Below are 25,409 nucleotides of genomic sequence, written 5' to 3'. Positions count from 1 at the left end.
GTCCCTGTGGGCAGGGCTGGGGTCTTGGCTGGATGCTGCCTTCCACCTGACTTACCTCTTTGCTTCTCCTTCTGAGTGCCCTGGGGCTCTGTTCCTCTGTCCTCAGTAGGAGTCCTGACAGGCCCCTTTGGTCCACTTGGTTCATGGGAGCCCCTCTCCACCTCGGCCCCTGGGAGCCTTCACAAGGTGCTTATGAAATCTGGGCTTCTGTGTCTTCCCGCAGCTCCTGAGAAACATGTGAGTGCAGGAGCCAGTCCCTGGCTCTGGGATTCTTGCTGCCTGGAAGCCTTCCTGTTCAGACACCCTCATGCCCTGCGTGCCTGCCGTGAGCCAGCAGAGGGCGCATGAGGAAGCTGCACCCCCACATTCCACATCCAGACTGCAGCATGGGGATCCCTGGCTGGGGTGGGGGCAGCAGGGCCTGTCTGAGGAGGAACCCCGCACCTGCTCTGTCCAGGTGCACAGCCCTCCTGGCCTGGTCTGCTCTCCCCCAGGGTCACCCACCCTGAGTTTGAGAGGTTGGAGAGATGGGCATCAATCAGGAACTCTGGAGGGACACCATCCTTCCAGAGCTCGAGGCTCTGGGGCCCCCGCTGGAAGGGAGCCTGCCGCCTTGCACAAACAACAGAAAGCTGATACTCTAAAGGAACACTCATCTGGGGGTGGGGGCCGGGGGAGCTCTTGGGTAAGTTTCTACAGGGCCGAGAGGTGGACTTGGGGGTCTTCAGCCCCTCTTCTGGTCTGGGCTGCCTGGGAGGTGCCTCTTCCCCACTTTGGGGACCTTTTGATACTATAAATATATCTGTGTATTTTATTCTGTGGTGCTGAGGCCTGTGATTGGTTGGGGGTTTCTGGCGTTCCGGTGCAGGAGGAGATAGGAGCCCCGAGCTGAGTGCTGGAGCCCTGAAGCCGGGCCTGGGCTCTGCTCTCTCTAGGCCCTGCAGCCACTCTCCCCTCCCCCGGGCAGAGCCCCAGCCTGGCTCCATGCCATCCGACTGTACTTCTGTGCAGCCAGGGTGGGCAGTGCTGGTCCCGATCCTAGCCAGGACATACCCCCATCCAGACTGGCCCCTATTCCTGAGCAGGAGCCTGTGTGTGGCATGTGTGTGACTCAGGGAAGTCTCCCACCAGCTCCTCTGAGACACAAGGTCACAGGGTCACAGGAGTTTTATTAAATTAGGAAGAAGGGCCTCAGGGTACTCTTGGCCCCTGTGCATACCCCTCCAGAGGTAGGCCCTGCCTTGCATAGGGAAGCTGCCCTCACTAGGCACTGCTGGGTCATTTCCTCCAAGAAGACAAGGCCCTGGCAAGTGGAGGAGATAATGAGCTGCTCAGAAATGGATTTGGGACTCCCTGGGAAGATGCCAGACACCACATTCCCGCCTCTGCCTAGTCTCATTACCGGCCTCTCTCCAGGGGCCCAGCGGGCAGACAGGCTGACCTCTCAGCCTCAGTCTCAACCATTCGGGCTAGGCAGAGAGATGGAAGATATGTCACATGACCTCTGACTCATGTGATTCAGCTCCATGGGGAGGCCTGGGTTTGGGTAGGAACCTTGGGAACCTGGACTCCAGGTCCCTTGTTCCTTGCGAATGGGAGGTGGATGCCAGGAGACTGGAATGGGTCCAAGGCTGGGGCTAAGCCCCTTGAGTCTTGGACTCTTATCTTGCCCCAGGTGGGCTTCTCCAGGCCAGGCTGACCATTCCATCTACAGCCAGGACAGACCCTTGTCCAGGTGCTCAGGGGCTGGAATCTTCCCTGAATCTGACCTTGGACTGAGGCTCAGAGAGAGGATGGATGAGACTGGAGTCTGCCCTCTTCTAAGTTGCCAATGTCACTGCCCTGGCCAAGGGCCTGGCTGCAGTGACTGCATGGGGCCACCAGGGAGCAGCCACAGCTCAACATTGGGTCTCAGAACGGGCTTGGTAGGTCTCTAGTGTGACCATCCTGGCCCAGGCCTTGCTCTTTTGGAGTGGGGGGTGGGACCTGTCTCTAACTTTGACTCCCAGACTGGTGATATTCTGGGAGGCAGCACAGTGCAGGGATGTGCTTCGATTCCTGGGATCTAGAAGCCCGGAGGAGGAGGAGGAGGAGGGAGCAGCCCTTTACCAAGCACCTATCGTGTTTCAGCCCCTGTGCTCTATGCACTATTTCCTGGCAGAGGAAGAAAGTAAGGCTCAGAGAGGGGAGGCAACTGGCCCAAGGTCACACAGCTCTCCCAGGTCTGGGCTGAAGTCCATTTCCACTGCCCTTCTTTGGAGTGGTTTCCCTCCTGCACTCCTCTCCTTATTCCAACTCTGCTCTCTCTCATAAGTGGCCCCACTTGTTCTCTGGGGAAGAGGATCTGAACTGTCAGGAGTTTAATGTACTTTTGCTAGGAATCACGAGCCATTAGGGCCTCAACCTTAATGAATTATGGCAATGACAGCGGTGTTGGGTGGATTAGGAAACTGTTGGTCTTTGTCACAAGGATTCCTAGAAATGGGATGTCTTGAGAGATTTGCCCACATATTATTTGGGTTTGGGTTGGGGGTGGTGGCTGAGGAGCTCAAAGCTAGACCTGCTGAGGGGAGGGGAGCAGCTCTGGAGAGGGAGGGCCTCCTGTAAAAGAAGGTGCCCCTGAACTGGCCTTGAAGACTGGTGCACATGGGGTAGGTGGGACTTGGAGTGGGGATGGGTTGAATTGTTGGGGGAGGAGGACAGGCCTTCAAGAGTCAACCCAAGTCTGGGCCTAATTTCAAGGGACCACAGGGAGCCCTGGGAGAGAAAGCTGTGGCAAGTCCAAAAGTATTGTGGATGGAAAGGTGGCCGAGAAGAGAGATGGGGGAAGGGTTGGGAGTGGGTGGTGGGGTGGGATATCTGTCTCATCTCCTTGCTCAACCTACCCACTCTACAAAGCATTCAGCAGCTATCAAGAGCCTCTGGTCCTCAGGAGACCCTTGGGCTCTGCAGGAAATCAATGGGGTAGGGGAGGGGAAGATGGGCCCTAACCCCTCCCCTCTTCCCCCTGAGCTGGATTGGAAGGAGGGCCTGGAGCTGAGGTCTTCTGTCCTGGGCCCATGCTCTGGTGGCTCCCAGGCCCCCTGACCACAACTGGTTCTTTTGGAAAAGTGTGGGTGTGGATGCCAGCTGGGTGGAGCCGACACTCCCATCTACAAGCTGTGGAGCTTTGACTGAATTCCCAAGGTTTCTGGTCCTCGACATTCTCATCATCTGTACTTTGGAGATATTAATAGTACTGACATGCCTCACTTTATTGTGCTTCACAGATACTGTGTTTTTTACAAAGTAAAGACAGACCCTCCACCAGCAAAAAGATTACAATTTACTTTATTATATTTTATTGTATCGGTTTGGAACCAAATTCACAATATCTCCGAGGTATGCCTGTACCTACTAACGGGAGGATAAATGAGCCAATAAGTGGAAGTACTTAGCACTATCCCTCAATAATCCCCTTCCCAAATATGTCTGGGGGACATCATGGCCAGAATCCTCTCCAGGCCCATATATTGTCATTCAATGAGCATTTCTTGAGCATCTACTGTGTGTAGAGCTTTACTGAACGCTGAGTGGGAGCAGATGAGTAAGTGGTGTGGGGGAAGGAGGGAGCCCGTCTGTTGGGGAGTATTGATCAGGAAAGACTCCACGGATGAGGTGAGGCTGGAAAACAAGTGTATTACTGCAGATGGAGTTGGGGGGAAGGCATCTCCAGGAGAGGGAATGGCATGAGCCACAGGCAAAGTGATGTCACTGCAGTGAGCAGCCTGTTGCAGTTGGCGCTTAGTTGGCCCGGGAGCCCTCCAGCCCTATCCCCCATGCCTCTGGTGTGGGATTCTTACCTGTATTATCTGTTTCTTACATATGACCAGAACCCCGTCATATGTAAGAAACAGATAATACATATGGAGTCTTCCCCCCACCAGAAAAATGAAGTTTCTATTCCTTTAGCCAGCTCTGTGACCTAAGTGACCCAAACCCTGATCTTGAGAATGTCTGTCTGTCTCATACATGTAAGTACAGCTTGCATGAACCTCCCAGTCTCTCTTCCGATTGACATCTCCTTCAGGAAGCCCTTCTGAATTGTTCTTCGTTCCTACTATACGGAGTGCACTTAAGGTGTGTGTGTCCGCCCAGGTCACTTGCACCCAGCTAGGAACTGGCCCCGGAAAGATCTGAAGGGACAGTTTCCTGGTCATCCCCAGCTGCTCCAGCCCTAGTGTGTCCCCTCCCCATGCCACTTTCAGCCTGTGGGAATTTATGTACTTTCTCTGCCCTGGTTACAGCTCCTGTTACTGTATTTATCACCCTGGAGACACAGTGGCACAGGCACACACATGCCACACACACACTTTCCCTGCACACACGTGCCTGCACACCTCAGCTGCACTCACACACACACACACACACACACACACACACACGCACACACACTCTGCACGTGTATGAACTCCCCCCCACACAAAGCTCTCTAGGAAAATTGTCCCCATCCTTCCTGCTGCTCCTCCTCCACTCTGTCCTCCCACCACCACCCACCTCCAAACGCTGGGACCAAAGACATGGGCTGGACGGCGCCTCCCACCACCTGTCAGCCTGGGAGGCACTTCCCCCTCCTTGACTATAGTGTGTTCTCTTTCCTCCCCGCCTGCCTTTTCCCTCCAGCCTGTCTCCCCAGCCTTCTGCCCTTCCCCACTCGGTGCCACTTTCTGTATATCTCTTCCTCCACCTTAGTCACTCTGAGTCCTCTCTTTGCCACTCTGTTGACCCTCTGAAGTGGAACCTGTCCTTCCTCCTTGTTCTCCCTCCTCAGGGGCTCAGGGACCTCACAGGAGCTGATGGAGACAGAGGGACAGGCAGAGGGGTCCTGTCACTTTCTGTTACTCCTCCTGAGCGAAGGGAAGGCTGTGTGCCTGGCACCATGGAGACCAGTGTCATGGTAACACAGCCTGGGTGGGCACAGCCTTCCTTCTCCTGCGAGGAGCCCCATAGTCCCCTAGGAGGAGCTGCATGAGGTCCTGAGGAGGTCCTTGTGCTGCTGCCCAGCACTGGCTGCCACGCCTGCCTCCAGCTCATATCACCCCCCCCCTCCCGGGCGGGACACCCCCACCCTGACCAATTCTACTTGCACTGCAGCTCCTAATGCCTTAAATCACTAATGGGGCGGTGGGGGGGGGGGGGGGGCGGCGAATCCTCTCCAAACACCCGAGGGCTCATTTATAGACTAAGGGCCAGAGAGAGCAGAGGTTTGTCAGGGGCACACAGCAAGTCTGGCCTAGCTCCCGGGTCAGTAGTCACTGGCTCAGAGAGGTCAGTGCAACCTGGGACCCTGCTCCCTGGGAGGTCTCTAGCCAGTCCTTAGTGTCGTAATAATAATGATGCAAATGATCATGCTGATCAGCCAATGGAAGCACCACCACATACTACGGGGCTAAGGCTTTTCATGTGTCGTCGTTTCATCCTTATAACCAGCCCTACGAGGGAGATACTCCTTTTGTTTCCATTTTATAGGTGAAGGAAACTGAGGCACGGACTTACCAGTGTCAGCTGACTAATAGGTGGTGCAGTTGGGACAGGAACACAGGTCCTTCCCAGATGCTACAGGTGAGCCAAGGCTTCACGCCTAGTGCCCGCCCCCACAGGCAGTCTTTTTCTATGTTAATGGCAAATGGTCTTTCAGCTCTGTCATTCCTTCTGGAGGGAGTTCACAGGGGAGGTCTGGGGCTCAGCCTAGGTCTGGCCTTAGGGTTTCTGGAAGCCAGGAGGTTATTTTTCTAAGAAGATGGAGGGGGAACAGGCCTTCCTAGTGTGGTTAGACATAAGGAAGACCTCCCTTGCAGTCTGGCAAGGCAGAAACTAGCTCACAACCTCCGGGACCTTTTGGGATCGAGTCAGCCCAGGCTGGAGCCTGGGGATGGAGCAAGGAGACCCTGCCTCCCGGGCCCAGCCTCTCCTTGCCACCTGACCTTGATGGAGTCACACGTCAGCTGCCTCGCTCCTGGCTTATGTAATTATTCAAATATAGTAGCTGCCTTTATTTCACTGAGTCACCCCCCCCCCCTCCCCAGGTGCAGAGAGTTAAGGGGGAGGAGGTAATTATGGATGAGTGGGTGGCTCAGGGTCTCCTGGCAAGGAGGATGCTGCTGTTCTGGATTGGAGAGGTGGTGGGGGGGCTGGGGTGGGGGCCGAGGGAGAGTAAATCCGTCCCCAGAGTGTGCGGCCACAGGGGCCACTTTTGCCCTGACCTATCCCTTCTGAAATCCCACATTCCTGGGGCTTTCTTCCCAGGGTCAGAAGCTGTGTTCACAGCCTTTTCTCCTGGGCCTTTGGCCAGCTGGAGGAGGGGGTAGGAGGAGGGAGAGGTGGATTAGGAAGAGGAGAAGGTAGTCTGGTGGGGCAATGGCTAAAGTCCCTGGTCCTAAGCCCTTTACTCTGCCCTCTCTCACCTCAGTTTCCCCATCTGGAGCATGAGGGATTGAAGTCTGCTGCATCTTCTGCTGCCCGATTCCTATCCCTGGAGAAGACCTTGCCCTTATGCAGAAGGCATTTCCAAGTGTCTGGTTGACTTACCTCTCCTCTTCCTTTTCTCTGCCCACCCCAAGTCTGCCCATCCTCGCTGGGCCCTTTCACCCTCCCCCGCCCACCCACAGGGCAGTGTAGGCAGAAAGGGTCACTGGATTCTGGGCTGAGGAGCTGAGCTCTGCTGCCTCTTCCCTCCCTAAATTTGCCATCTGTTCTACCACTTCATCTGCCTGCCCAGCAGGAACGGGAGCTCACTACCCCCACCTGGGGGCATCCCTTCTCTCAGGGCGGCTCTGACTGATCTGGAACCTCAAGCACTCAGTGCCTGGGCCCTGAGCTCTGGGGCCCCAAAGCCACCTTCCTGCGGTGTTGAAGAAGCTGCTCCACCTTAGAGCTGTTCTGGAGGCGTGGTGGCCTTTTGTTTCTTTGTTAGCAAAGGCTTTGTCACCGTGATGTAATGGGGTGCTTAGTGTGGGGATGCAGGGAACTATGCCAGTCCCTTGCCAAGGACATGGTTCTCCTCCAGCCGTTGTCCTTGGAGCTACAGGTGGCCGCTTCCTAGGCAAGGAGGAGATGGAGAAGCACTGTGAGATGGCTCCTCGAGCCCCACTCACCCCCCCCACACACACCCCGTTGCCAAGACCCAGATGTGGGCCCATTCTGGCCCCCAGCCAGAGGGAGTCACCCAAGGGTTTTGAGTCCAACCCTCCGTGAAATTCATGTTCTGCCAATTACCAGCCTCCCCTGGAGAGCTGAGGGCTGTTTCACACTTTATGACCTCAGTCTGCCCCGGGTGTGTGTGGATCCCCACAGAGCAGGTCTGCGAGGCCCCCTCCACATCACCTGTCCCCCCGCATCCACCTGCAGCCTCTTAGGGCTTGCTCCCTTCTGATCCTGGATTGATCTCTGAAGTACGCCATGTCATTTCCACACTCAGCCGTGTCTCCTTCCTACTCTCCTCCATCAGCATTTCTCACTTGTACCTGGTGAGGCTGCTCAAAGGCTGGGGACCGGGGCTGAGGTGAAGAGGACTTTGGCCTGTCCTTGAGGACAGTGTGACCCAGTAGCAGAGATGGGCCTAAGCAAGGGGGGTGGGGGGTGGGCAGATGGCAAGCTAGGGAAGAGAGAGCAGCCAGGGCTGCCCAGTCCAGAATCCAGTGGCCCCTGCTGCCTACCCTGTCCCTTGTGGGTGGGGGCAGGGTGTGTGCTGAACTGGCCAGGAAGAGTGGGCCAGCATTTGGGATGGGCAAAGACGGAAGAGGCGAAGGAAGTCAGCTTGGGAGGGGAAACAGACTGTGCAAGTGAGGGAGGAAAGCGCTGGTGTGTGCTTAGGGACCAGAGGCTGCTCCATGTGGAGCCAAGGATGGGAGGGTCAGTCAGGGTTGATCATGAGAGACCTCAAATGCCCCGCTGAGGTGCTGGGGCTTTATCCCAGGGACCCAGGGAGCCATGCAAGGGTTTTGAGGAGTTACATGACCAGCCAGATGTCTTAGAAAGGTGGCAAAGGTGCAGGGTGGAGGTGGAAGAGGGGTTGAACTGGAATGGGGCTGGAGAATGACCAGTTGAGGAGAAGGAAGCTGGGGCTCCAGGAATGAAGGGAGTGGGTGGCTGTGAGAATTGCAGAGGGAGAATTGACAGGCCTTCGTGACAGATTTGATACAAGAAGTGGAAAGGGAAGAGGCAGAGCGACTTTGAAGTTTCCAGACTGGGGACTAGAAGTTTGCTGATGTCTTTAGAGACAAAGCAGTGTTGGATGTTGAATATTTCAGCGCGAGCGGCCTGTGGGATGTCCCCAGAAGAGATGTCCAGACATCTGGTGCTCCAGAGAGAGGGCTGGGCCAGAGGGCACCCACAGTTGCTGGTATGTTGGTGGAAAGCTCCATGCCCCGTGGGGTAGGGAGAATGAGGAGAACAGGCCTGGTGCTCCTGTGGGGAGCACCCATCCATATTGAGGGGGTGAAGATAGGATGAGGCAGCGAGCAAGACAGTAAGTGCCATCTGGACGGTGGGAGGGGACAGCCTGGCAGGAGGGAGTGGGGGAGGCGCTGAGAAGCACCTTTGGTCAAGAGGAGGTAGCGCGAGCCTGTGGATGGGGTGGAGGCTGGATCCTCCAGTCGCTCTGGGCAACCACCCGCCTCCCAGAAGCATCCTGCTTCCTCCCACCTCCCTCCACTTCCCCAACTAGCAGGAAAAAAGGAAAAAAAAAAACAAAAAACACCCAGTGCAGAATCTTGAAGGGAAGGCGGGGGAGGGTGAGTGGGTGAGAGGTAATCAACCAAAGACCTTGTATGCATATATGCATAACCCATGGACACAGACAATACGGTGGTGACGGCCTGGGGCGGGGGGGGGGGTGCTGGAGGGAGTCAATGGGGGAAAGAAAGGTGACATGTAATATTTTCGACAATAAAGATTTTAAACATACACACACCCCATCCCCACCACCCCACACCACCCCATCCCACACCACCTCATCCCACCCCACACCACACCACAACACACCATCCACCCCACCCCATCCCAAACCACCCCACACCACCCCATCCCACACCACATCTCACCACTCCTCACCATACCACACCACCCCACACCACATCTCACCACTCCTCACCATACCACACCACCCCACACCACCACCACCCCACACAACCCACACCACACCACCCCACACCACCACCATCCCAACCCACACCACCCCACACCAACCCACACCACCCCACTCCATCTCACACCACCCCACCCCACCACACACCACACCCAAAAACCGGTATCTGCCGACCTGCCGCAGGACCTGTGGACCGGACCTATACGGATCAGCACCGTGGAGAGCGTCCTGGGCGGGACCTGAGGCCGGGCGGGCCTTGGGTTCCTGCACCCGCTGGTCTGGCTGGCAGTTGGAGGTAGAGAGGGAAGAGCAGGTCTGTATAGTCTCAGGCTCTCTCCCCTTTCTGCGCCTTCCTCCTCCCAGCGTTACCCTAAAGGAGCTCCCACCCAACTTTTGGGGCTTTACTCTCTCAGCCCCATCAATTCAGCCTCTTCAGGGGAGGGATGGGAGGAGCGGGACAGACTATGTACAAGGAACCTTTCAGACATTCCACAAACCCCTGAGCTTGAAATTTTGGCCTCTTTCAGATGAGAAAACTAAGTTAAAGCTCAGAGAGGTTAAATGACTTGCCCGGGACACATGGCAGAGCTGGGATGTGAACTTCCACCTGCTGGCTCTAGGTTCTGGAGTAGCCAGTAGTCCTGGATCTCGCACCTCGTTCCTGCAGACACCTGACTTCTGGGGCAGCTGTGGGGTTTGGTGTGACAGTGGGATGGGGAGGAGACCCTCCCTCCCACCTGACTTGTTTCCGTATATTCTCAGATGGTTTCCAAAGTTGAGGCCTCCACCATCGTTTCCTGAGTGGAGGTGGGGCAGGAAGGGGCTGAGAGCCAGGTGATGCCTCGGCGCACCTGCTCCCCCTCACCCGTGCCCAGGAGCAGCCCTCCTTTGAACTCCTCTGACTCAGCTTCTTACCGCCAGGCGCCTCAGGGCGTGAAGGGGAGCTGTGAGCACCAAGACTGGACGCAGTCCAGGGCTTTGGCTTTCTGAGACCGCAAAATGCCTTCCCCGCCAGCAGGAATGGAGCAGCGAGGTCCCATGATGGGTCAGGCTGGAAAAACAGTTTGCCCAGAGCTCTCAGAGATGAAACATTCTACCTTCTGGGGCCACAGCAGGAAGCAAAAGCTCCCTCCCATGTTCTTTCTTGACACTTCCTAGGCCAGCTGCTTTCTGTAGCACTCACTCAGCCTGGCCGGGTCTCCTGAACAAGCTTGGTCTTTCTGTCCACCCCCCACGACTGTGCACCCCCGTGCCCTTGAGCAGGGGTCAGGTTTCCACTGGTCTCATGGGCTTCTCTGTCTGCAGCCTGGTGTGTGCAGTGGGGTTATTCCCCCCACAGCAAAGGGAGGAGTGATTACTGGTGAGGGTTACATGTAGCTCCTCTCGCCTGCAATACGCCCCCTTCTCCTGGGGTCCCCTCCTTGCCTTTAAAGATCCTCTCTTCCAGAAATGTTTGCCAACCTCTGACTGGGTCAGGGCCCCCCTTTGAGCACAGAAGACCTAATGCTTCCCTCTGTCACACTGCAAGTTCCCCCTCCCCTTGCCTGGGTGCTTCTCCAGGGCAAGAAGCAGTTTGAGTCATACCCGATGACGTTGGCCAGTCATAGGTGTTTGAGAATGAGGGAATGAGTGAATGAGTGTGTAAGTGGTGGAGCCAGGACTCAAACCCCAACCTCCTGCCTCAAAGTGTGGAGCTTTCCCTTCTGTGTCCAATAGGAGACTTGCTGAGACAACTCCCTGCCTGTTTCATTGTCTAAATGGCCCCATTCCGTTGGGTTAGGTCATGCTCCTGAGGAGTCCTCTCTGGGGATGGAGGCGTGGCAGGCCCTCCCTGGCTGTAGTCTATTGATGATGAAGGCTGTGTGGGGATGCTGTGGCTAGGATGCCCACAACACCTAGTAGGAGTTCATACTCAAGCATCTTGATCTCTGTTGGGCTCTGATCCCTCTCTCCTCTCCTTCACATATTTCTGTCCCCTTTCCTGTTTCTCTCTCAGCCTCTTCCTCTATGTGTGAGTATTTCTTGTCCTCTTCCAGCCAGAGTCTCTCTCTACCCCCCTTCTCTCTCCCTCTCTCTCTCTCTCTCTCTCTCTCTCTCTCTCTCTCTCTCTCTCTCTGCCTCTCTGTGCCTCCTCCCTCTCCCCTCCCCCTTCTGCATTATCAGAACTCCAACCTCCTCCCAGAGCCAGCCAGCCAGCCTAGCGGCAGAGGCAGAGGCAGCAGGAGAGGCGAGAGCAGCCGGGAGAAGCCAGGGCAGCAGAGCTGGATTGGGGTGTTGAGTGCAGGCTGAGTCGGGGACAGGCTGCTGCTCTTGGTCCCCGTGCCTGCTGGACGAGGCGCCCTGCCCGGAGCCCTGGGCAGGGTGGGAAGGGCAAAGTGCCACCTTAGTCTGGCTGGGGAGGCAGATGATGAGGAGTGATGGGGCAGGCATGCGGCCACTCCATCCTCTGCAGGAGCCAGCAGTACCCGGCAGCGCGACCGGCTGAGCCGTGAGTACTATTGAGGGGTTGGGGTCTGTGTGAGTGGCTGCAAGAGGTGCCATGGACGGGGTCCTGAGAGTCCCTCCAAGGAGCTGGGTTTGGTATGGAGCTGAGCCACGTGGGATGATCGATCCGGCTCCTGGGCACCTGGTTGCTGGAATCGCAGGGAGGGGGGCTTTGTGTAGGGCAGGGATGCCTGGTGTCAATCTAGGGGGTGGTGTGGTTGCGGTCCCACAGAAGAGCTGGTGGTTGGGGGATGGAATCATTCCTTCAGGGGCTGGGGTTGGGGGAGGTCTGCAGTGGGTGGGGGTGGGGTGAGGGGTTCCAAGGAGCTCGGTGGCAGATAGGTTAATTCAGGACCTTGGAGAGGGACTGTCCAGACACCGTGTGTGTGTGGGGGGGGGGGAGGGGGGGCGGGTTACACAAAAATGAATGAGTGGCTCTGGAGCAGGAGAGAGTTTGGAGCAACTGCCCTCCATGGAACTGGGATTGGGATTCAGAGCCGCCAGTTTAGGCAAATTTACCCCAAATCACCTGTCCCCGTCAGAGCACAGTGCTCTTTGGAACGAGGCCCCTGTGCACAGCCTCGTGTTTGCCCACGTGCGGGGGATGCACGTGCAGGTGAGTGGAGGAGGTGCCCTCCACCGTCTGAGGGTTGATGAGGCGGCAGGTCCATGCCAGGCTACCTGAGGGTATATGTATGTTTGTACATGTGCGGGGTGCAAGGGGACATGTGTGGAGTGCAAGGGGACATGTGTGGGGTGCAAGGGGACAAGCGGGGTATAAAGAGGCCTGTGAGTTCTGGGGTCTTTGGTGGTTGTGAGCAGCAGGGTGTGAGCATCCCAATGTGATTGTGAGAGATTGAGTGCAGATTGGTGTGTGTGTGTGTATAGGTGTGTGCATGTGTGTTAGTTTGAATTTGTATGTTGGCATGCATGTTAATATATGTACTGTTGTCTACAAAATAGACGACTCAATATTGAGCATGTTGTTTGATTCCATGTGCATTCATGTGTGTGGCTTTATTTGTTAGTGTGTGAATATTAGTATTACTCTGTGTGTGTGTGTGTGTGTGTGTGTGTGTGTGTGTGTGTGTGGCTGTTAGCATAAATGTGCTGATGTGGGTGTATAATCAGGGTGCTAGTGTGCATGAGTATGTATATTGGTCCTTGTGTGGCTGGTACATGTGTGTGACTATATGTGTGTGTTTAACTGAGTGTGCGTGGATGGCTGTTTTCTTTCTGGGGTGGTTGAGAACACAGCTGGGACACTGGGACACCGAGGCAGGGTGGGGGTGCTGAACACGTGACCACCTTCATGAGTCCAGGACAGTTCATTTTACACCCTGTGGGGAGATGCAGGGAGACATAGGCAAGAATGGCTCTCCCCTCTGTGGCCTTCTAAGCTCCCTAGACAAATAGCTTGAGAATAGTTACGCTGTGAAGACCAGGATCAAGCCAACAGGTGGAGAGTGGAGTGGGTACAGCATGAGCAAAGGCCCTGGGTTGGGATGGGCATGTGCAGCAGAAGACTGGAGGGTAGGCAGGAACCACATCCTGCAGCACTTTGAGCTCCAGACCTCTTGGGTTTTATCCTGAGGGACCTGGGGAGTCCGGGAAGGTATTATGCAGTGGAGAGGCATATCAAATTTGGGTTTTAAAAAGCTGCCTCAATGGTGCTGTCAGAGTTGAATTGGGAGAGAGATGGCCAGGAGGCCAGTGTGGAGGCCAGGCCAATGCAGGCATCAGTGAGGTCTGGGTCTGAGTGGGCCAAGGTGCAGATGAAACCAAGGCTCCCTCCCTGAAGGGAGAGACGAGGGCTTGGAAGAGCATGGGGAAGGGAGCATGAGGCAGCTCAGGTTTGGAGGCGCAGGATAGCTGGAAGCCTCAGACAGGTAAAGGAGTGGAGAGACCCCTGCAGGGTTTCTAGCCAGGATGCAGAGGTCAGAGATCACAGGGCCATCTTTTCCCAAACAGGGAAACTGAGGCTGTGGCTTTGTCATCCTCCTCTGGCTGCAAGGCTGGGGCTGGAACTCTGAGCCTCAGTCTCCTCCTTCAGGCCCTACATGGGACCTCTTGTTGGCTTGAGTTGGGTTGGCTCAGTGAGGGTTAATCGCCTTCAGGCTCCCCACCCCCCCAGCTCCCCCTGCCCACCAAGAAACTCCTGCCACTCTTCCTGCTTCCCACTCCAGCCTCCTGTCCCCAGGGACTACTGATGGCTTGGCTGGGATCTGGCCAAATGGGGGAGGCAGAACTCCTGGCGGTACCCCCTTCAGTTTTAATGGACTAGGAGTCTCACCCTCAGCGTGCTGCCCTGGGGCCTGGCCTGCATGCCTCAGGCTTCTGCTGCTTGCCGATACAGTCTACCCTCTCAGCACGCTTCTATTCCTGCATACACCCATTCATTTATTCAGTCATTTATCCAACAGGGACTCCCCAGTGCCTGCTTGGTGCTGACTGGGCTGGTCACTAGGGACACAGAGAGGACACCAACCCAGACCCTGCCCTGAGGGAGTGCCCAGTCTGATGAGGGAGGCAGAAGGGGAAACTTAGAAGCCTGCCATGTGGGCAGTGCTTGCAGAGGTGAGCCCCAGAACTATGGGGCCACACCACGCCAGGGGCTCAGAGGAAGAGACATTTGGGCTGAATCTTGAAGAATGGATAGGAATTGCCCAAGCAGGGAAGAGCAGAGGGAACAGCATGCAAAGGTGGGTCGATGTGGGGAAGTGTGGCATGTTCAAGGGGCAGTAAGAGTTTGGGTTGGCAGAAGCATGCAGGGCATTGAGAAGAAGAGAGGGCAGAAGGGGCCAGACTCTGTAGGATCGCAAGTGTCAGGTCAAGGGGCTTGGACTTCCTTCTGGGATTAGGGAGCTGGAGAAAGGCTTTTGAATAGGGAGCCTCCCCTAGGAAGCCCTCCTTGGTTCTCTCACCCTCTGACCCCGTGACCCACCCTGAAGTCTCTTTCTCTGATGCTACCGGATCAAAACTACAGCCTAGACTGAGACTTCCCCCGTGATGCCCCCGTGTGTGAGCTCCTTACCCAGCCAGCCAAGGAGTTCCTCAAAGGCAGGAGCTACCTCCCTGTGCTCCCCTACTCACAGCACAGGGCTGGGCCCCAGGCTCAGAACAGCCTCTGAGTGGGAGAGGACACGAAGAGCATCCGGGCCACCGTCTAGAAGTTGCTTCATTCCTCTCTGCAGCTCACTCGCAGGTCTGCCCAGCCCAGCTTACATACCCCTAGGGACAGGATGCTCATCCCTTCCCTCTGGGGCAGCCCTTCCCTTGTAGTGGTTATATCTGCCCTGGGCTCATCCACAGGGCCTGGCTGCTCCAGGGTACCTGCCTGGCCTGGTGTCATTGCTCTATCCTGGTCACTGTCCTTCCTCCAGGGCCAGGCGGAGGCAGAATGGTCCAGGAGTAGAAGGAAGAGTAGAATGAATACATCCTGGGCAGAGGGAGATGAACAGATGGTAAAACTAAAATTGGACAGTCCCTGAACCCTCTCTAAGAATAATGATAACGAAGGCGGCTTGGCCAGAGAAGGGAGTGAGCATAGACAACACCAAGACCTTCCTACCAGCAGGATGGGCTGTCGGATCTCCTGGCTTTGCAGGTGAGTGATGGCATCCAGCGGGAGGGGCCTAGAGGGATTCAGAGAGGCAGGGGGGTAGGGATTCAGTCATTCCTTGGTTCACTTAGCAGCCATTCACTGGGTTGCTGCTCAACCAAACATGGCGGCCCCACAGAGCCAGCGACCACGCAGAGGGAAGCCATGGTCTTTCCCACCTCTGCCCATGTCAGGGGCAGGCATTTAAGAGGGGGGCTTTGGGGCTGGCCTTAGTAGGAAGGGTCACTGCTCTAGGCAGAATTGAGGGCTAGCTCCAGGAAGAAGGAAGGCCACGTGCAAGGCCTTGAGGAGAACTGTGCTTGTGTGAGAACTGTGGGAGTTCAGTGACCTGGGCATGAAGGGCAGCAGGAGAGTGAGGAACTGAGTGTAGACCATAGGAAGCATTTTCTGTCTACAACTTCTTGGTCTCTCCTAATGCCCCCAGCAGTTCTGCCGAGGGGCTCCTCCTTGCTTGAGAATGGGGTGTTCAGTGAAAAAAAAAAGAAGAAGAAAAAGACCCTGGAAATGGGGGAGGGGCAGTGGCTGAAGAATGTGGGCCCCTTCCAGAAAGGGCCATGCAAATGAATGCAAAGTAATATGTAAATCAGCCAGCTTGGGCTTGGCAGCTTTGACCTGGAAGATGAGACATCATCCCTTTACTCCTGGCCTCACACCCCCTCAGGTTCAGCCTTTGCTGCTCTGAGCACCCAGCTTGCCTGAGCCTCAAGATCGTGGCCTCCGGGGTTTGGGCCATGGGCTCCGTTTCAGCACCCCCATCCTCTCAGGAGTTGATATATTTAGTATCAGGGATGTTTCAACACATTTATCTCCCATTGTTCAGCTGCCCACTCCCTGGGAAAGGCCAGGTCCCCAGTGACGTGACCCAGTTTTTGAAGTCCCTGAAGTCACCCTTCTCACTGCCCGCCCTGGAAAACAGGAGGCAACTGGGCCTCAGTGCAGCAGAAGAGATTTAAATCGGACATTTGGGAGGACTTCCCAACAGTGTAGCTGATGTGTTGACCCTGGCGCTTCTGGACTCTCACTCTGGATGCCAACCCTGGGTTCAGAGGAGGCCTTGAAAATAGGATAGAGAAGGTGGCAGACAGGCAAAGGTTCAAATTTCAGCACCATTACTTTGTAGTTGCATGGTCTTGGGTAACTTATTTAACTTCTCTGAACCCCATGTGAGCAGTGGCATGGGAATAATAAGACTTACCTGAAGAATCTGGAAGAGGAGAGCAGAGTGCCAAGCATGGAGCAGGTGCTTATAAAGGTTAGCTGCTGCCATGATGAACCACCCACATGCACCTACACTTTTAGAAAGATTCAGTGGGGCCCAGAGGGGGAGAGGCAAGAGCTGAGAGCCCAGAAGCTGTCGTTGTGTGGGAGACAGGAGGTCTGAAATGGAGCCGTGGTGGTGGGAATGGTGAGAAGTGTGGATGCTCTGTGGGAGGGGCCTAGGGGCCTTAGAGTCATGTGACCACCTCCCTAGGCTGCCCTGTCCGGTCTGAGACTAATCCCCAGAGAATACAATGAGGAAAGGGTTTGTTAGAAAGGATTTTAGCCCTAACTGGTTTGGCTCAGGGAATAGAGCGTCGGCCTTTGGACTTAAGGGTCCCAGGTTCGATTCCGGTCAAGGGCATGTACCTTGGTTGTGGGCACATCCCCTGTAGGGGGTGTGTAGGAGGCAGCTGATCGATGTTTCTCTCTCATTGATGTTTCTGACTCTATCCCTCTCCCTTCCTCTCTGTAAAAATCAATAGAATATATTTAAAAAAGAAAAAAGAAAGGATTTTAAACCTGTGGCCACGCCCATGACAGTCTGTGAGTCATGCTGGGAGTGGTAGTCCAGTGTGACTTTGCAGTTAAGACCACTTAGTCCTGCCCCTTCTTGGATCCAGCTCCACTGCTGAGTCTGGCTGGGGACAGGCCCTGGGGAGTGCTGGGGGATGTGGGGCCCAAAGGTGAAGCAGCCTCAATCCCTTCCCTCAGGAATCCCTCAGCCTGCTTTGTGTTGGGAGTGCAGGTGGGGGCAGGGATAAAAGGATTAAGCCATAATTATGACTCTTCACCAATTCACACACAAGTTTAGAGCCTCCAGAGCACTGTTTTCACATCCATGATCTCATTTAATCCTCACCACAAACACAAGAGACTGCTGCTTTCCGGATGAACAACAGAGGATCTGACAGGGGAAATCATTCGCCCAGAGGTAGTCAGCCAGTGACTGATGGAGCCAGGCCTGGAGCACAGTCTGCCTGTCCCCAAAGCCCCCGCTCTTTCCGTGAATTATCATTCCAGGTGGCAAGGGCCAGGCCTTGAAGGACAGGCAAGATATGGACACGTAGGTATCTCAGCAGAGGAGCAGCTGAGCTAAGGCCCAGTTCAAGGGACAAAGGGCAAGGGCTGGGCTCCTTGGGATATGAGGCTAAGAGATGGACTGGCCAGTTCAGAGAACTGACTCCAGGCTCAGAGTTTGGACTCGTCACTGTGGCCCACTAGGATGTGCCCAAGGGTTTTGAGCAGCAGCAGAGCCTGATTAGAGCTGGGCTTTGGGAAGATTGATCTTGCAGCCTGGGCTGAATGGATTGGAGTGGAGAAACGCAAGACAGGCTGAAGCTTCTAAACTCCATCCTTGGTGCCCCCAGCATTTTGCTCCTTCTCCTCCTCCACACTTCTTCCTCCTCTTCCTCTTCTTCCTCTCCCTTTTACCCTACTCGCTTCCACTCCAGCCTGGGGAGGGATGAGCATGTACCATAGAGCTGTTCTGTAATGCCACATGTCTCCAGCAGGGGTTGCTGTCACATACCATCCCTTCCAGCCTGGATCTTCCCTATGTGTGAAAGGCCGGAGAGAGGGAGGGATGAAGCTGGACAAGGAGCAGAGATGAAGGGAGGAGAGAGCGCAGCCCATTTTTCTTCACTTCCACTGGGCCAGGGGTGGGAGGGCCTTGCTGAAATTGATTAGGGGGGGGGGGGCAGGGGGAGGAAGGCTGAGGAAAGGCTGGGCCTCAACACAGCAGGGACAGACACACTGGAAGGATTAAACCAGCAGACAAGAAAGTTTCTCCTCACAGTTCTGGAACAGGCTTAGATTTGGACAGGGATTTAGAATGACATTGCAGCTGGGGTCTGGTTTCTATTAGATTGTGAATTACTGAGATGAGGGTGAGATTGGTTGGTTTCTTTGTGTTTCTGTGTGTGTGTGTGTGTGTGTGTGTGTGCGCACGCCTGAATGTGAGCTTCCAGTTGTGCATGTATGTATATAGATCTGAGAGGGTGAGATCAGTGTTTGTATAAAAGTGTGGACATCTTCATATGTGTGAACATGTGAGCGTCCATTTTTATGCCTGATTTATTGTAAATGGTTATGTACATGCAAATGTGGCTTGTGTGTGTATACCTATGTGTAGTGTTATGCGCATGTGTTCCAGTAAAACTGTGTGTGGGTGTGGATCTCTGGGCACATGGTGTCCATGTTTGAGTGTGAGGGCCTGGGGGAGTGAATGTGTGTGAAGGCACATGCACCTGCTCCGCTGACCCAGCAAGGCCAGGCCCCAGGTCTGGTGACTCAACACTTTCTCTCCTGGGTCCTACCTGCCTGAAGGGAGAGATAAGATGTGTGTGGACTTGGGCTGAAGGGTTGTCATGTGTGGGGCTGGCATTTCCTCCGGGGAATCTGGGAACCCTCCCGTCAGTGAGGACCCCGAGAGGATCAGGTGGTCTTTGTGTTCAGGCTCAGGTGGAGTCAGCCGGGATCTGGGGCTGTTAGGTTGAGATGCTAGACATGGCTGAGGGGTGTCTAGGTTTCATTCTCCTAAGAACGCTTCATGGTCCTACCAGCACCCCACTAGAGTTTCAGGGACTCCCAGCCCAGTCTTTTTGTTGTATAGATGCAAATATTGAAGCCCAGAGAGGGGTAATGATTAACCCAATGTCACACAGCCGGGTCCAGGGCCAGATGTCAGGGCCTGGAGCAGAGAGAGGGGTGTGTCTGGCATCCCTCCCTGCCTCCCTCCTTGCCTCTCTCTCCCTCTCTCCCTCCAGGCTCTTGAGCAAATGGGGAGCTCAGAGTAGAGATCTATGTCTTGGCATGAGTCCACCTCCCATACCTGGGCATTTCCACTCCTCCCAGCCCTCAGATGCAGCCTTTGAAGTTTGGACCAGAGCTTCTGCCTGCTGTGAGATTCCTCCTGGGAACTTGTGAAGTCTGTCATTTCATGGAGCAGGGAGACTCCATGGAGAGGAGCCAGTAGTGGGGTGGGACCAGGCGAGGGGCCTCCTCTAGAAACCTCAATTTCCTCATCTTTGCATGAGATGCTTTCTCAGGGTTCTATTATCCTAAGGCTTTTCCTGTAATCTCTCCTGGAACTCAGTACTGAGACAGCACTGGGGCGGTGGGAGAGTCCTGGAGGCTCAGTTGGCTGAGTGCAAGGGTGGCAGGCAGTCCCCGAGGGAAGGGGCTGCCTTGGGAGGAAGGGATGAACTTCCTGTCTGGGGTGGGAGGTGTGAGTGGGCACTGGGCAGCCTGGTTAGGGAGCCTGCAGACGAGACTCCTGCCCTAGGAGGAAAGTTGGGTGCAAGCTCTCTGAGGTCCATTGGAGCTGTAGCTGCCACGGAGGGGCCAGAGAGGGACATGCCTCAGCCCACTCAGCATGGGAGGTTTGAGCCCAGAGTACCCCCCCTCCTCCCCCACCCCGCCCCGCCTCCACACACACACACACACACACACACACACACACACACACACACACAGCTTGGGCAGTGGGAATGTGTACGGTTAGCCTGTCCAGCTGGAAACAGGGAGGCCCCTTCCCTGGGAAGCTGAAGAGAAATGTGTCTTCCTGGAAGCTTGGAGCTGGAGGCAGGGGCTGGATGTGAGGACGCTCTGGTGGAGATGGTGGGGGCGGTGAGAGCTAGGACCGGGCAGCTCCGCAGCGTTGTGGCTCAGTGCTGGTGCAGCAGGAGCAGACGGGCAGGCGGACAGCTTCCTGTCTGAGTTGTGCTGAGTTGTGGGGGGCTCTAAGGTGGGAGGCCTGTGGCTGGGGGCACAGACGTTGGCTCTGGATGGAGCAGGGGTGGAAGCGTCCTGGTGCAGGCAGCTGAGCGGGAATTGGGTGGGAGAGGAGAGAAGCAGGTGGCTTGGTAGTGCATCCTTCCCACACCAGAGAACTCAGTTAGCTTACAACTTTATGTGGGGTGGCGTTTGGGGGCTGGCTAGAGAGCGCTAAGGCTTACTGAATGCCCTTTATATTTTAAAACCACCTTGTTTAATCACCTCAACTACCCTCCAAGGAGTTAGCCCTACTTTGTAGAGGGGAAATGGATGACACCCTCACATGGTTTAATTGAAAGCAGTTTAATGAAGCAACTATTCCGGAGGTGGGGCAAGATAGGGAACCGACTGAGCATGTCGGGTACTTAGGACTAGCATCCGAGAGGCCGAGGGGAAGAAGAGTGCTCCAGGTCAGAGCAGGTGGGGGGGTGAGGGGGTGAGTACCCCAGGTGTGAGTGCTCTCTGCCCTCCCGCCCCCATTGGCAGAACCCAACTGAGGCCAGAGGGCAAGGGTGTGGGGGGCATGAAGCATGTCCCCCACCTCCGGGCAGAGCACAGCGCAAGGGCGGATATCTGGAAGATCCGGAGGGACAAACGGTTGATGGGAAACTGAGACGGTGCCAACTGCCCAAGGTCACACAGCTGGTGGGTCTCGGAGCAGAAGCCAGGCCCTGCCTCTGAATACCCACGTGGTCGTGTTCTCCGAGTCCTGGTGGCGTTGCCCTGGAGCTCCTTCCTGCCGTGCCAGCCCTGCTCCGTCTGGGCAGCACTGGGGCTGCTGGAGAGGGCCATTCGGGCTGTGGGGATCTTTGGGTTCAGGACGCTCTCAGTGAAGGATTGGAGGAGCCAGCGGGGAGGCTGGTGCGGAGACTCAGGTGAGAGGCAAGAGGGCTGCGTGGGGGTGGCTGAGGACAGGTGAGATACGTAGACAGAGAATCCGTGGCAGCCCCACCCGCTAGCTCACCCACCTGAGCTGTGGCCCTGGCTCCCCAGTGTCCACCCACCAGTGCAGGGAGGTGTGGCCACTTAGACCCCCTCCAAGAGCAGCCTTCCTGCCTTTGGGCCTGTGGCTTCCACACCCCAGAGCACCACCCATGGCCCCAGAAGTCACCCCCTCAGACCTCGGCCCCAAGAGCGGAGCCGTGTCCCTGTTGCCTCATCCCTTATGACCTGTCCACTGCCAAGTCTAATGAAATCCTCCTTTTTAAGACCTTCGTCCTGGAGTTGGAGCTCAATCCTTCTTGCTGTTTAGAGCCTAGGCCTTGGCCTCCCTGGGAGACAGTCAGTGAGATGTCCCCTCCTGGTGCTGGGTGGTTAGAGGCCTTGGCCCAGCCAGCTCATCCGAGTGTTATGTGCCAGTGGGAATCCACTTTCCGCCTCCACGGGGCCCCAGGCCGCTGACTCAGTATCAGTTAATTAGCATCTCCCCACTTAGTGCTTGACGGTCATTAGGTACCATTGTGTGCAACTGGATCCCAGCTCCATCACCCCCTGCCCCAGGCTTCTCCTCTGCACCCCACCCCCACCCCCACAACACCACCACCACCTGAGCTCAGGGATCAAGTGTCCTGGCCACAAACATACAGCTCCAGGCATGAGAAAACAAATACACATAAACAGAAAAACTCAACAGACACAGGAGTGCACACGCAAAGAAGCAGACAACAGCACACCCACAACACATACAATACACACTGAGAAACAGGCAACGATGAATCTAAAAACTGACCTAGCAACAATGAACTGCAGCACCTGTGCACACAGCCCAGGTGTACACACCCAGGTGTGCAACACAGATGTGATTCAGCACACGCATGGGGCACACCTGCAGTACACTCACACTCAGCATAGGCCCATCAGGTAGCCAGGCCCGGCTAGCTTTGGTTTCCCACCTGTGCAGCATCTCTCACCTCTGGGCCGTTGCATATGCTGTTCCCTTTGCCCGGAACACCCTTCCTTGATGCCCCCTCCCTTCACCGGGCTGATTTCTATCGTTCTTCAGGTCTTGGTTTCCCTTCCATGCTCCTCAACCTTGGAGCACTCCCCAGCCACATGGCACTCCCCGGTCTTTGACCAGTTTTGGGATGAAGGCTTTTGCCTGTGCTTGGTGAAGTGGTGACTGTGGCTGTGAGTAGGCAATTAGGGCCAAGAAACTGGGAAGAGACAAATTTGGGGGGAATGAGTCAGGAATAGCAGTAAGAAGCCCTGGCTGCTCAGGGACTGAGCAGGCATTTAACCCACAGGCTGGCATAGCTGGGTGCCCTCTGCCTCCTTTCTTTTGTGTTTCTTCCAGGCTTGCTGCCTGACCCAATTCCCTCCTTCCCAAAGCCGCCCTGCCTCTTGCCACCGTTCTGAGCTCACACACGCTCACTTGCCTTCTTTGCTTGGGGGTACCCTGCCTCTACTGCGGAACCTAGTGCAAACCTCACTATTCAGGCCCGGGGTCAGAGGCACCTCCTCCGTGCATGGCTCCCTGAGGCACGCCATCTAGTAGTAGTAGAGGTGAGTGATTATGAACACAAGCCTTGGGGAATGTTTCCTGGTTCAAACCTCAGCTCCCCCACTTCCTGGCTGCGGGACCTTTGTTTCCCCACCTGTAAAAGGGATGATAGTAGAGCTCACCTCATTAGGGCTGCATGAGGACTAAATGAGACAAAGTTTGTAGCGCGCACCTGGTGCACAGCTCGGCCCCTCTCCGACTGGGCTGCGTGAGAGAACTGGGGAGAGCTAATGAGATCAAGGAGGTGTAAGCAGCCCCAGGAGGTGCCCGGCGAGCTCTTGCTAATTGGAACTGAGTGAAACCCACATGTTCTGTGTGGCACCTACTACGTGCCCTCCACAGCTGGGTCTTTGCACCTCCCCTGGGTTTCTGCACGGCTGCTGATTCTGCACAGCTGTTAGTGACGGGAGCCCAGAAGGTGGGGGTGGGACTTCTTTTTTACATTTTATTTTTTGTATCCGTTTTTATTAAAGTATAATTTACATACAATAAAATCCCCAATGTAAAGTGTGTGATTGAATGAGTTTTGGTAAATATATACGGTCATATAATCACCTTTTCCATCAAGAAAGGAATATTTTATCATCCTCCCTCCCCCCAACTTCCCTGATGCCCTTTGCAGTCAGTCCCCTTTGGGGTGTGACTTCTCCCAGGCTGTGCGAGGTGCTGGGTTTTCCTGGAGCCGAGGAGCTGGGCACAGAGAGAGGAGGCGCCTCTGACAAGCTGGGGGTGCCAAGGGGCTGCTCTCCCGTTCTGGGCCTGGTTCCTGTGGGCAGGCAGAGGCGGTGAGGTACGGAGGGGAGGGGTGCTCAGGACATGGGCTCCCGAGGGTAGGCTTTTGGTCTGAGGGCTCGGGCAGCTGGGAGTGGTGGCCTCAGGAACCCGCAGAGTGGGTGACAGAGTGGAGAGTCGGGGTTCCCACAGCCTGCCTCTCCTAGGATCGGGTACACCCCATGGCCCTGGTGGGCCTGGCCATGGGTTGGTCCAGACTAGAGCAGGGACCGGTCCAAGATGACTCCACTTCCCTCCCTATCTCCCCACTTGGGGCCATACACCCCTCTGTGGATTAGCAAGTCCCCGAAAAGAAGGGGAGCACTTTTGTTCCCCAGTTCTAAGAACCAAATATTAAACCAATTATGTAACTAGCAATAAATTACTTAAAGTAGTGACTCACTCAGTTTAATGAGAGCACAAGCAGGGAGGGATTAAGGTATTTTTAGAATACACCTCACTCCCTCCTGTGGGGGAGGCCTCTGTGCAGGGTGGGGGTGGAGGAAGGTCTGGGAGCTCAGGGAAGCACCCCAGGTGTCTGCAAGGAGAGGACAGCTGATCCTCCGCCCCACTGAGGCCCCCACAAAGAGAGGCCCGAGTTAGAGCAGCAGGAGGGACTCAGCTCAGACTCAGGGAGCACGTCCCAGCGGTGCTTATTGGAGACCTGGGCGGGTAAACCAGATTCGGAAAGCTGGAGGGCAGGGACTAGATCTGTGGCCCCCAGGCCCCACCCAGGAACTTAACAAGAATGAGAGGTGGGGGTCAGACACATGTGGGTTTGAATCCTGCCTTTACTGGTTACTAGCCGTGTGGCCTTGGGCAAGTTCCTGTCGCTCTAATCTTAAGTTTTCCTCACTGTAAAATGGGCATAATAATACCAACCTTCATCCATATTACCAGAATCAAGTCGATGTGTGTAAGGCAAACCCCGGTGCTGAGTTTGCAGGACCAATCTCCAAAAGGGCAGGGATGTTTCGTTTTGTTCACTATTGTGTCTTGAGATCCATTCACAGGCCACTCACCATTAAGTGTTCAGTAAGTACGTGTTGAGTGAATGCCTGTTAGCTTCATCCCCATTCTCCCGCTCCAAGTGGCTTCCTTGTTTTGAGGTTCCGGGAATGAAGGAACTGGGTCAGAGGAGGACGGGGTGGAGTCTGGCCTTTCTGCCCCCTGAGGAACAGGTGACTTCCAACAGAAAAAAACACAACTGTGCCCTTCACAGCCCCGGGTGGTGAAGGGAGAGCCAGCAGTCTGTCTGGGGAGACCAGGACCCGCGCCCACCAGCACTGGGAGCTTAGAGGAGGGGGAATGGGATGGGGCAGCCTGGAAGTCTTCCTGGAGGAGGAGGAGCAGACAGGATTGGCTGGGAGGATTTAGGCAGAAAGAACCTGCGGGCATCTGTAAAATGGGGTAAAAGTTCCAACCCTGGAGGTTTTCTGGGAGGATTGAATAGGTTGCTTTTTAGGAATATCTGGCACATGCTGCCTGGAAGGGGCACAATATGGGCTTACTTCCCCCACCTTCCCTCCACCCCTTCTCCTGTGACATTAGAGGGGCATCCCCCTGCCCCACTGGGGACAGTAGGGCATGGACACGTGCTCACAGACACTGGGGTGGGGCCTTTCTATCCAGGCATTCACCGACCCCCGTCTCTGTGGTTGGACTGAGCTGGACACACAGTAGGTGCACAGGACAGACTGGGGAGAGGTCTGTGTCTCTCCTCCCAGGGCTTTAGGAGACTGAGGGAGGACACAGCTGGGTGGAGAAATGGAACTTAATCCCTGACCCTCCCCCAGGCCACAGCCCCACGACTCCGGCTCCCACTGGCTGCTCTCATCAGCTCTGACCAGCTCTCTTCACACCTCGCTGGCCTC

The 25,409-nt window shown here is 55.6% G+C and overlaps 1 protein-coding gene across 7 annotated transcripts in view; it reads left to right on the top strand.

The window, feature by feature from the left end:
- Positions 1-814, top strand: part of ARAP1 (ArfGAP with RhoGAP domain, ankyrin repeat and PH domain 1) — a 63,016-nt gene extending 62,202 nt beyond the window's left edge. For all 7 annotated transcript variants that reach the window (XM_079787579.1, XM_079787577.1, XM_079787576.1 and 4 more), the window contains one exon: positions 224-814. In XM_079787579.1, the coding sequence (XP_079643705.1) occupies positions 224-241 (18 nt within the window). In that variant the 3' untranslated portion in view covers positions 242-814. The remainder of the gene's footprint in view (positions 1-223) is intronic.
- The last annotated feature ends 24,595 nt before the right edge of the window (positions 815-25,409 follow it).

The sequence above is a fragment of the Cnephaeus nilssonii genome (genome assembly GCF_951640355.1).
Source record: "Cnephaeus nilssonii genome assembly, chromosome: 13".
Taxonomy (NCBI): domain Eukaryota; kingdom Metazoa; phylum Chordata; class Mammalia; order Chiroptera; family Vespertilionidae; genus Cnephaeus; species Cnephaeus nilssonii.
This window is presented reverse-complemented; position numbering and strand designations above follow the sequence as displayed.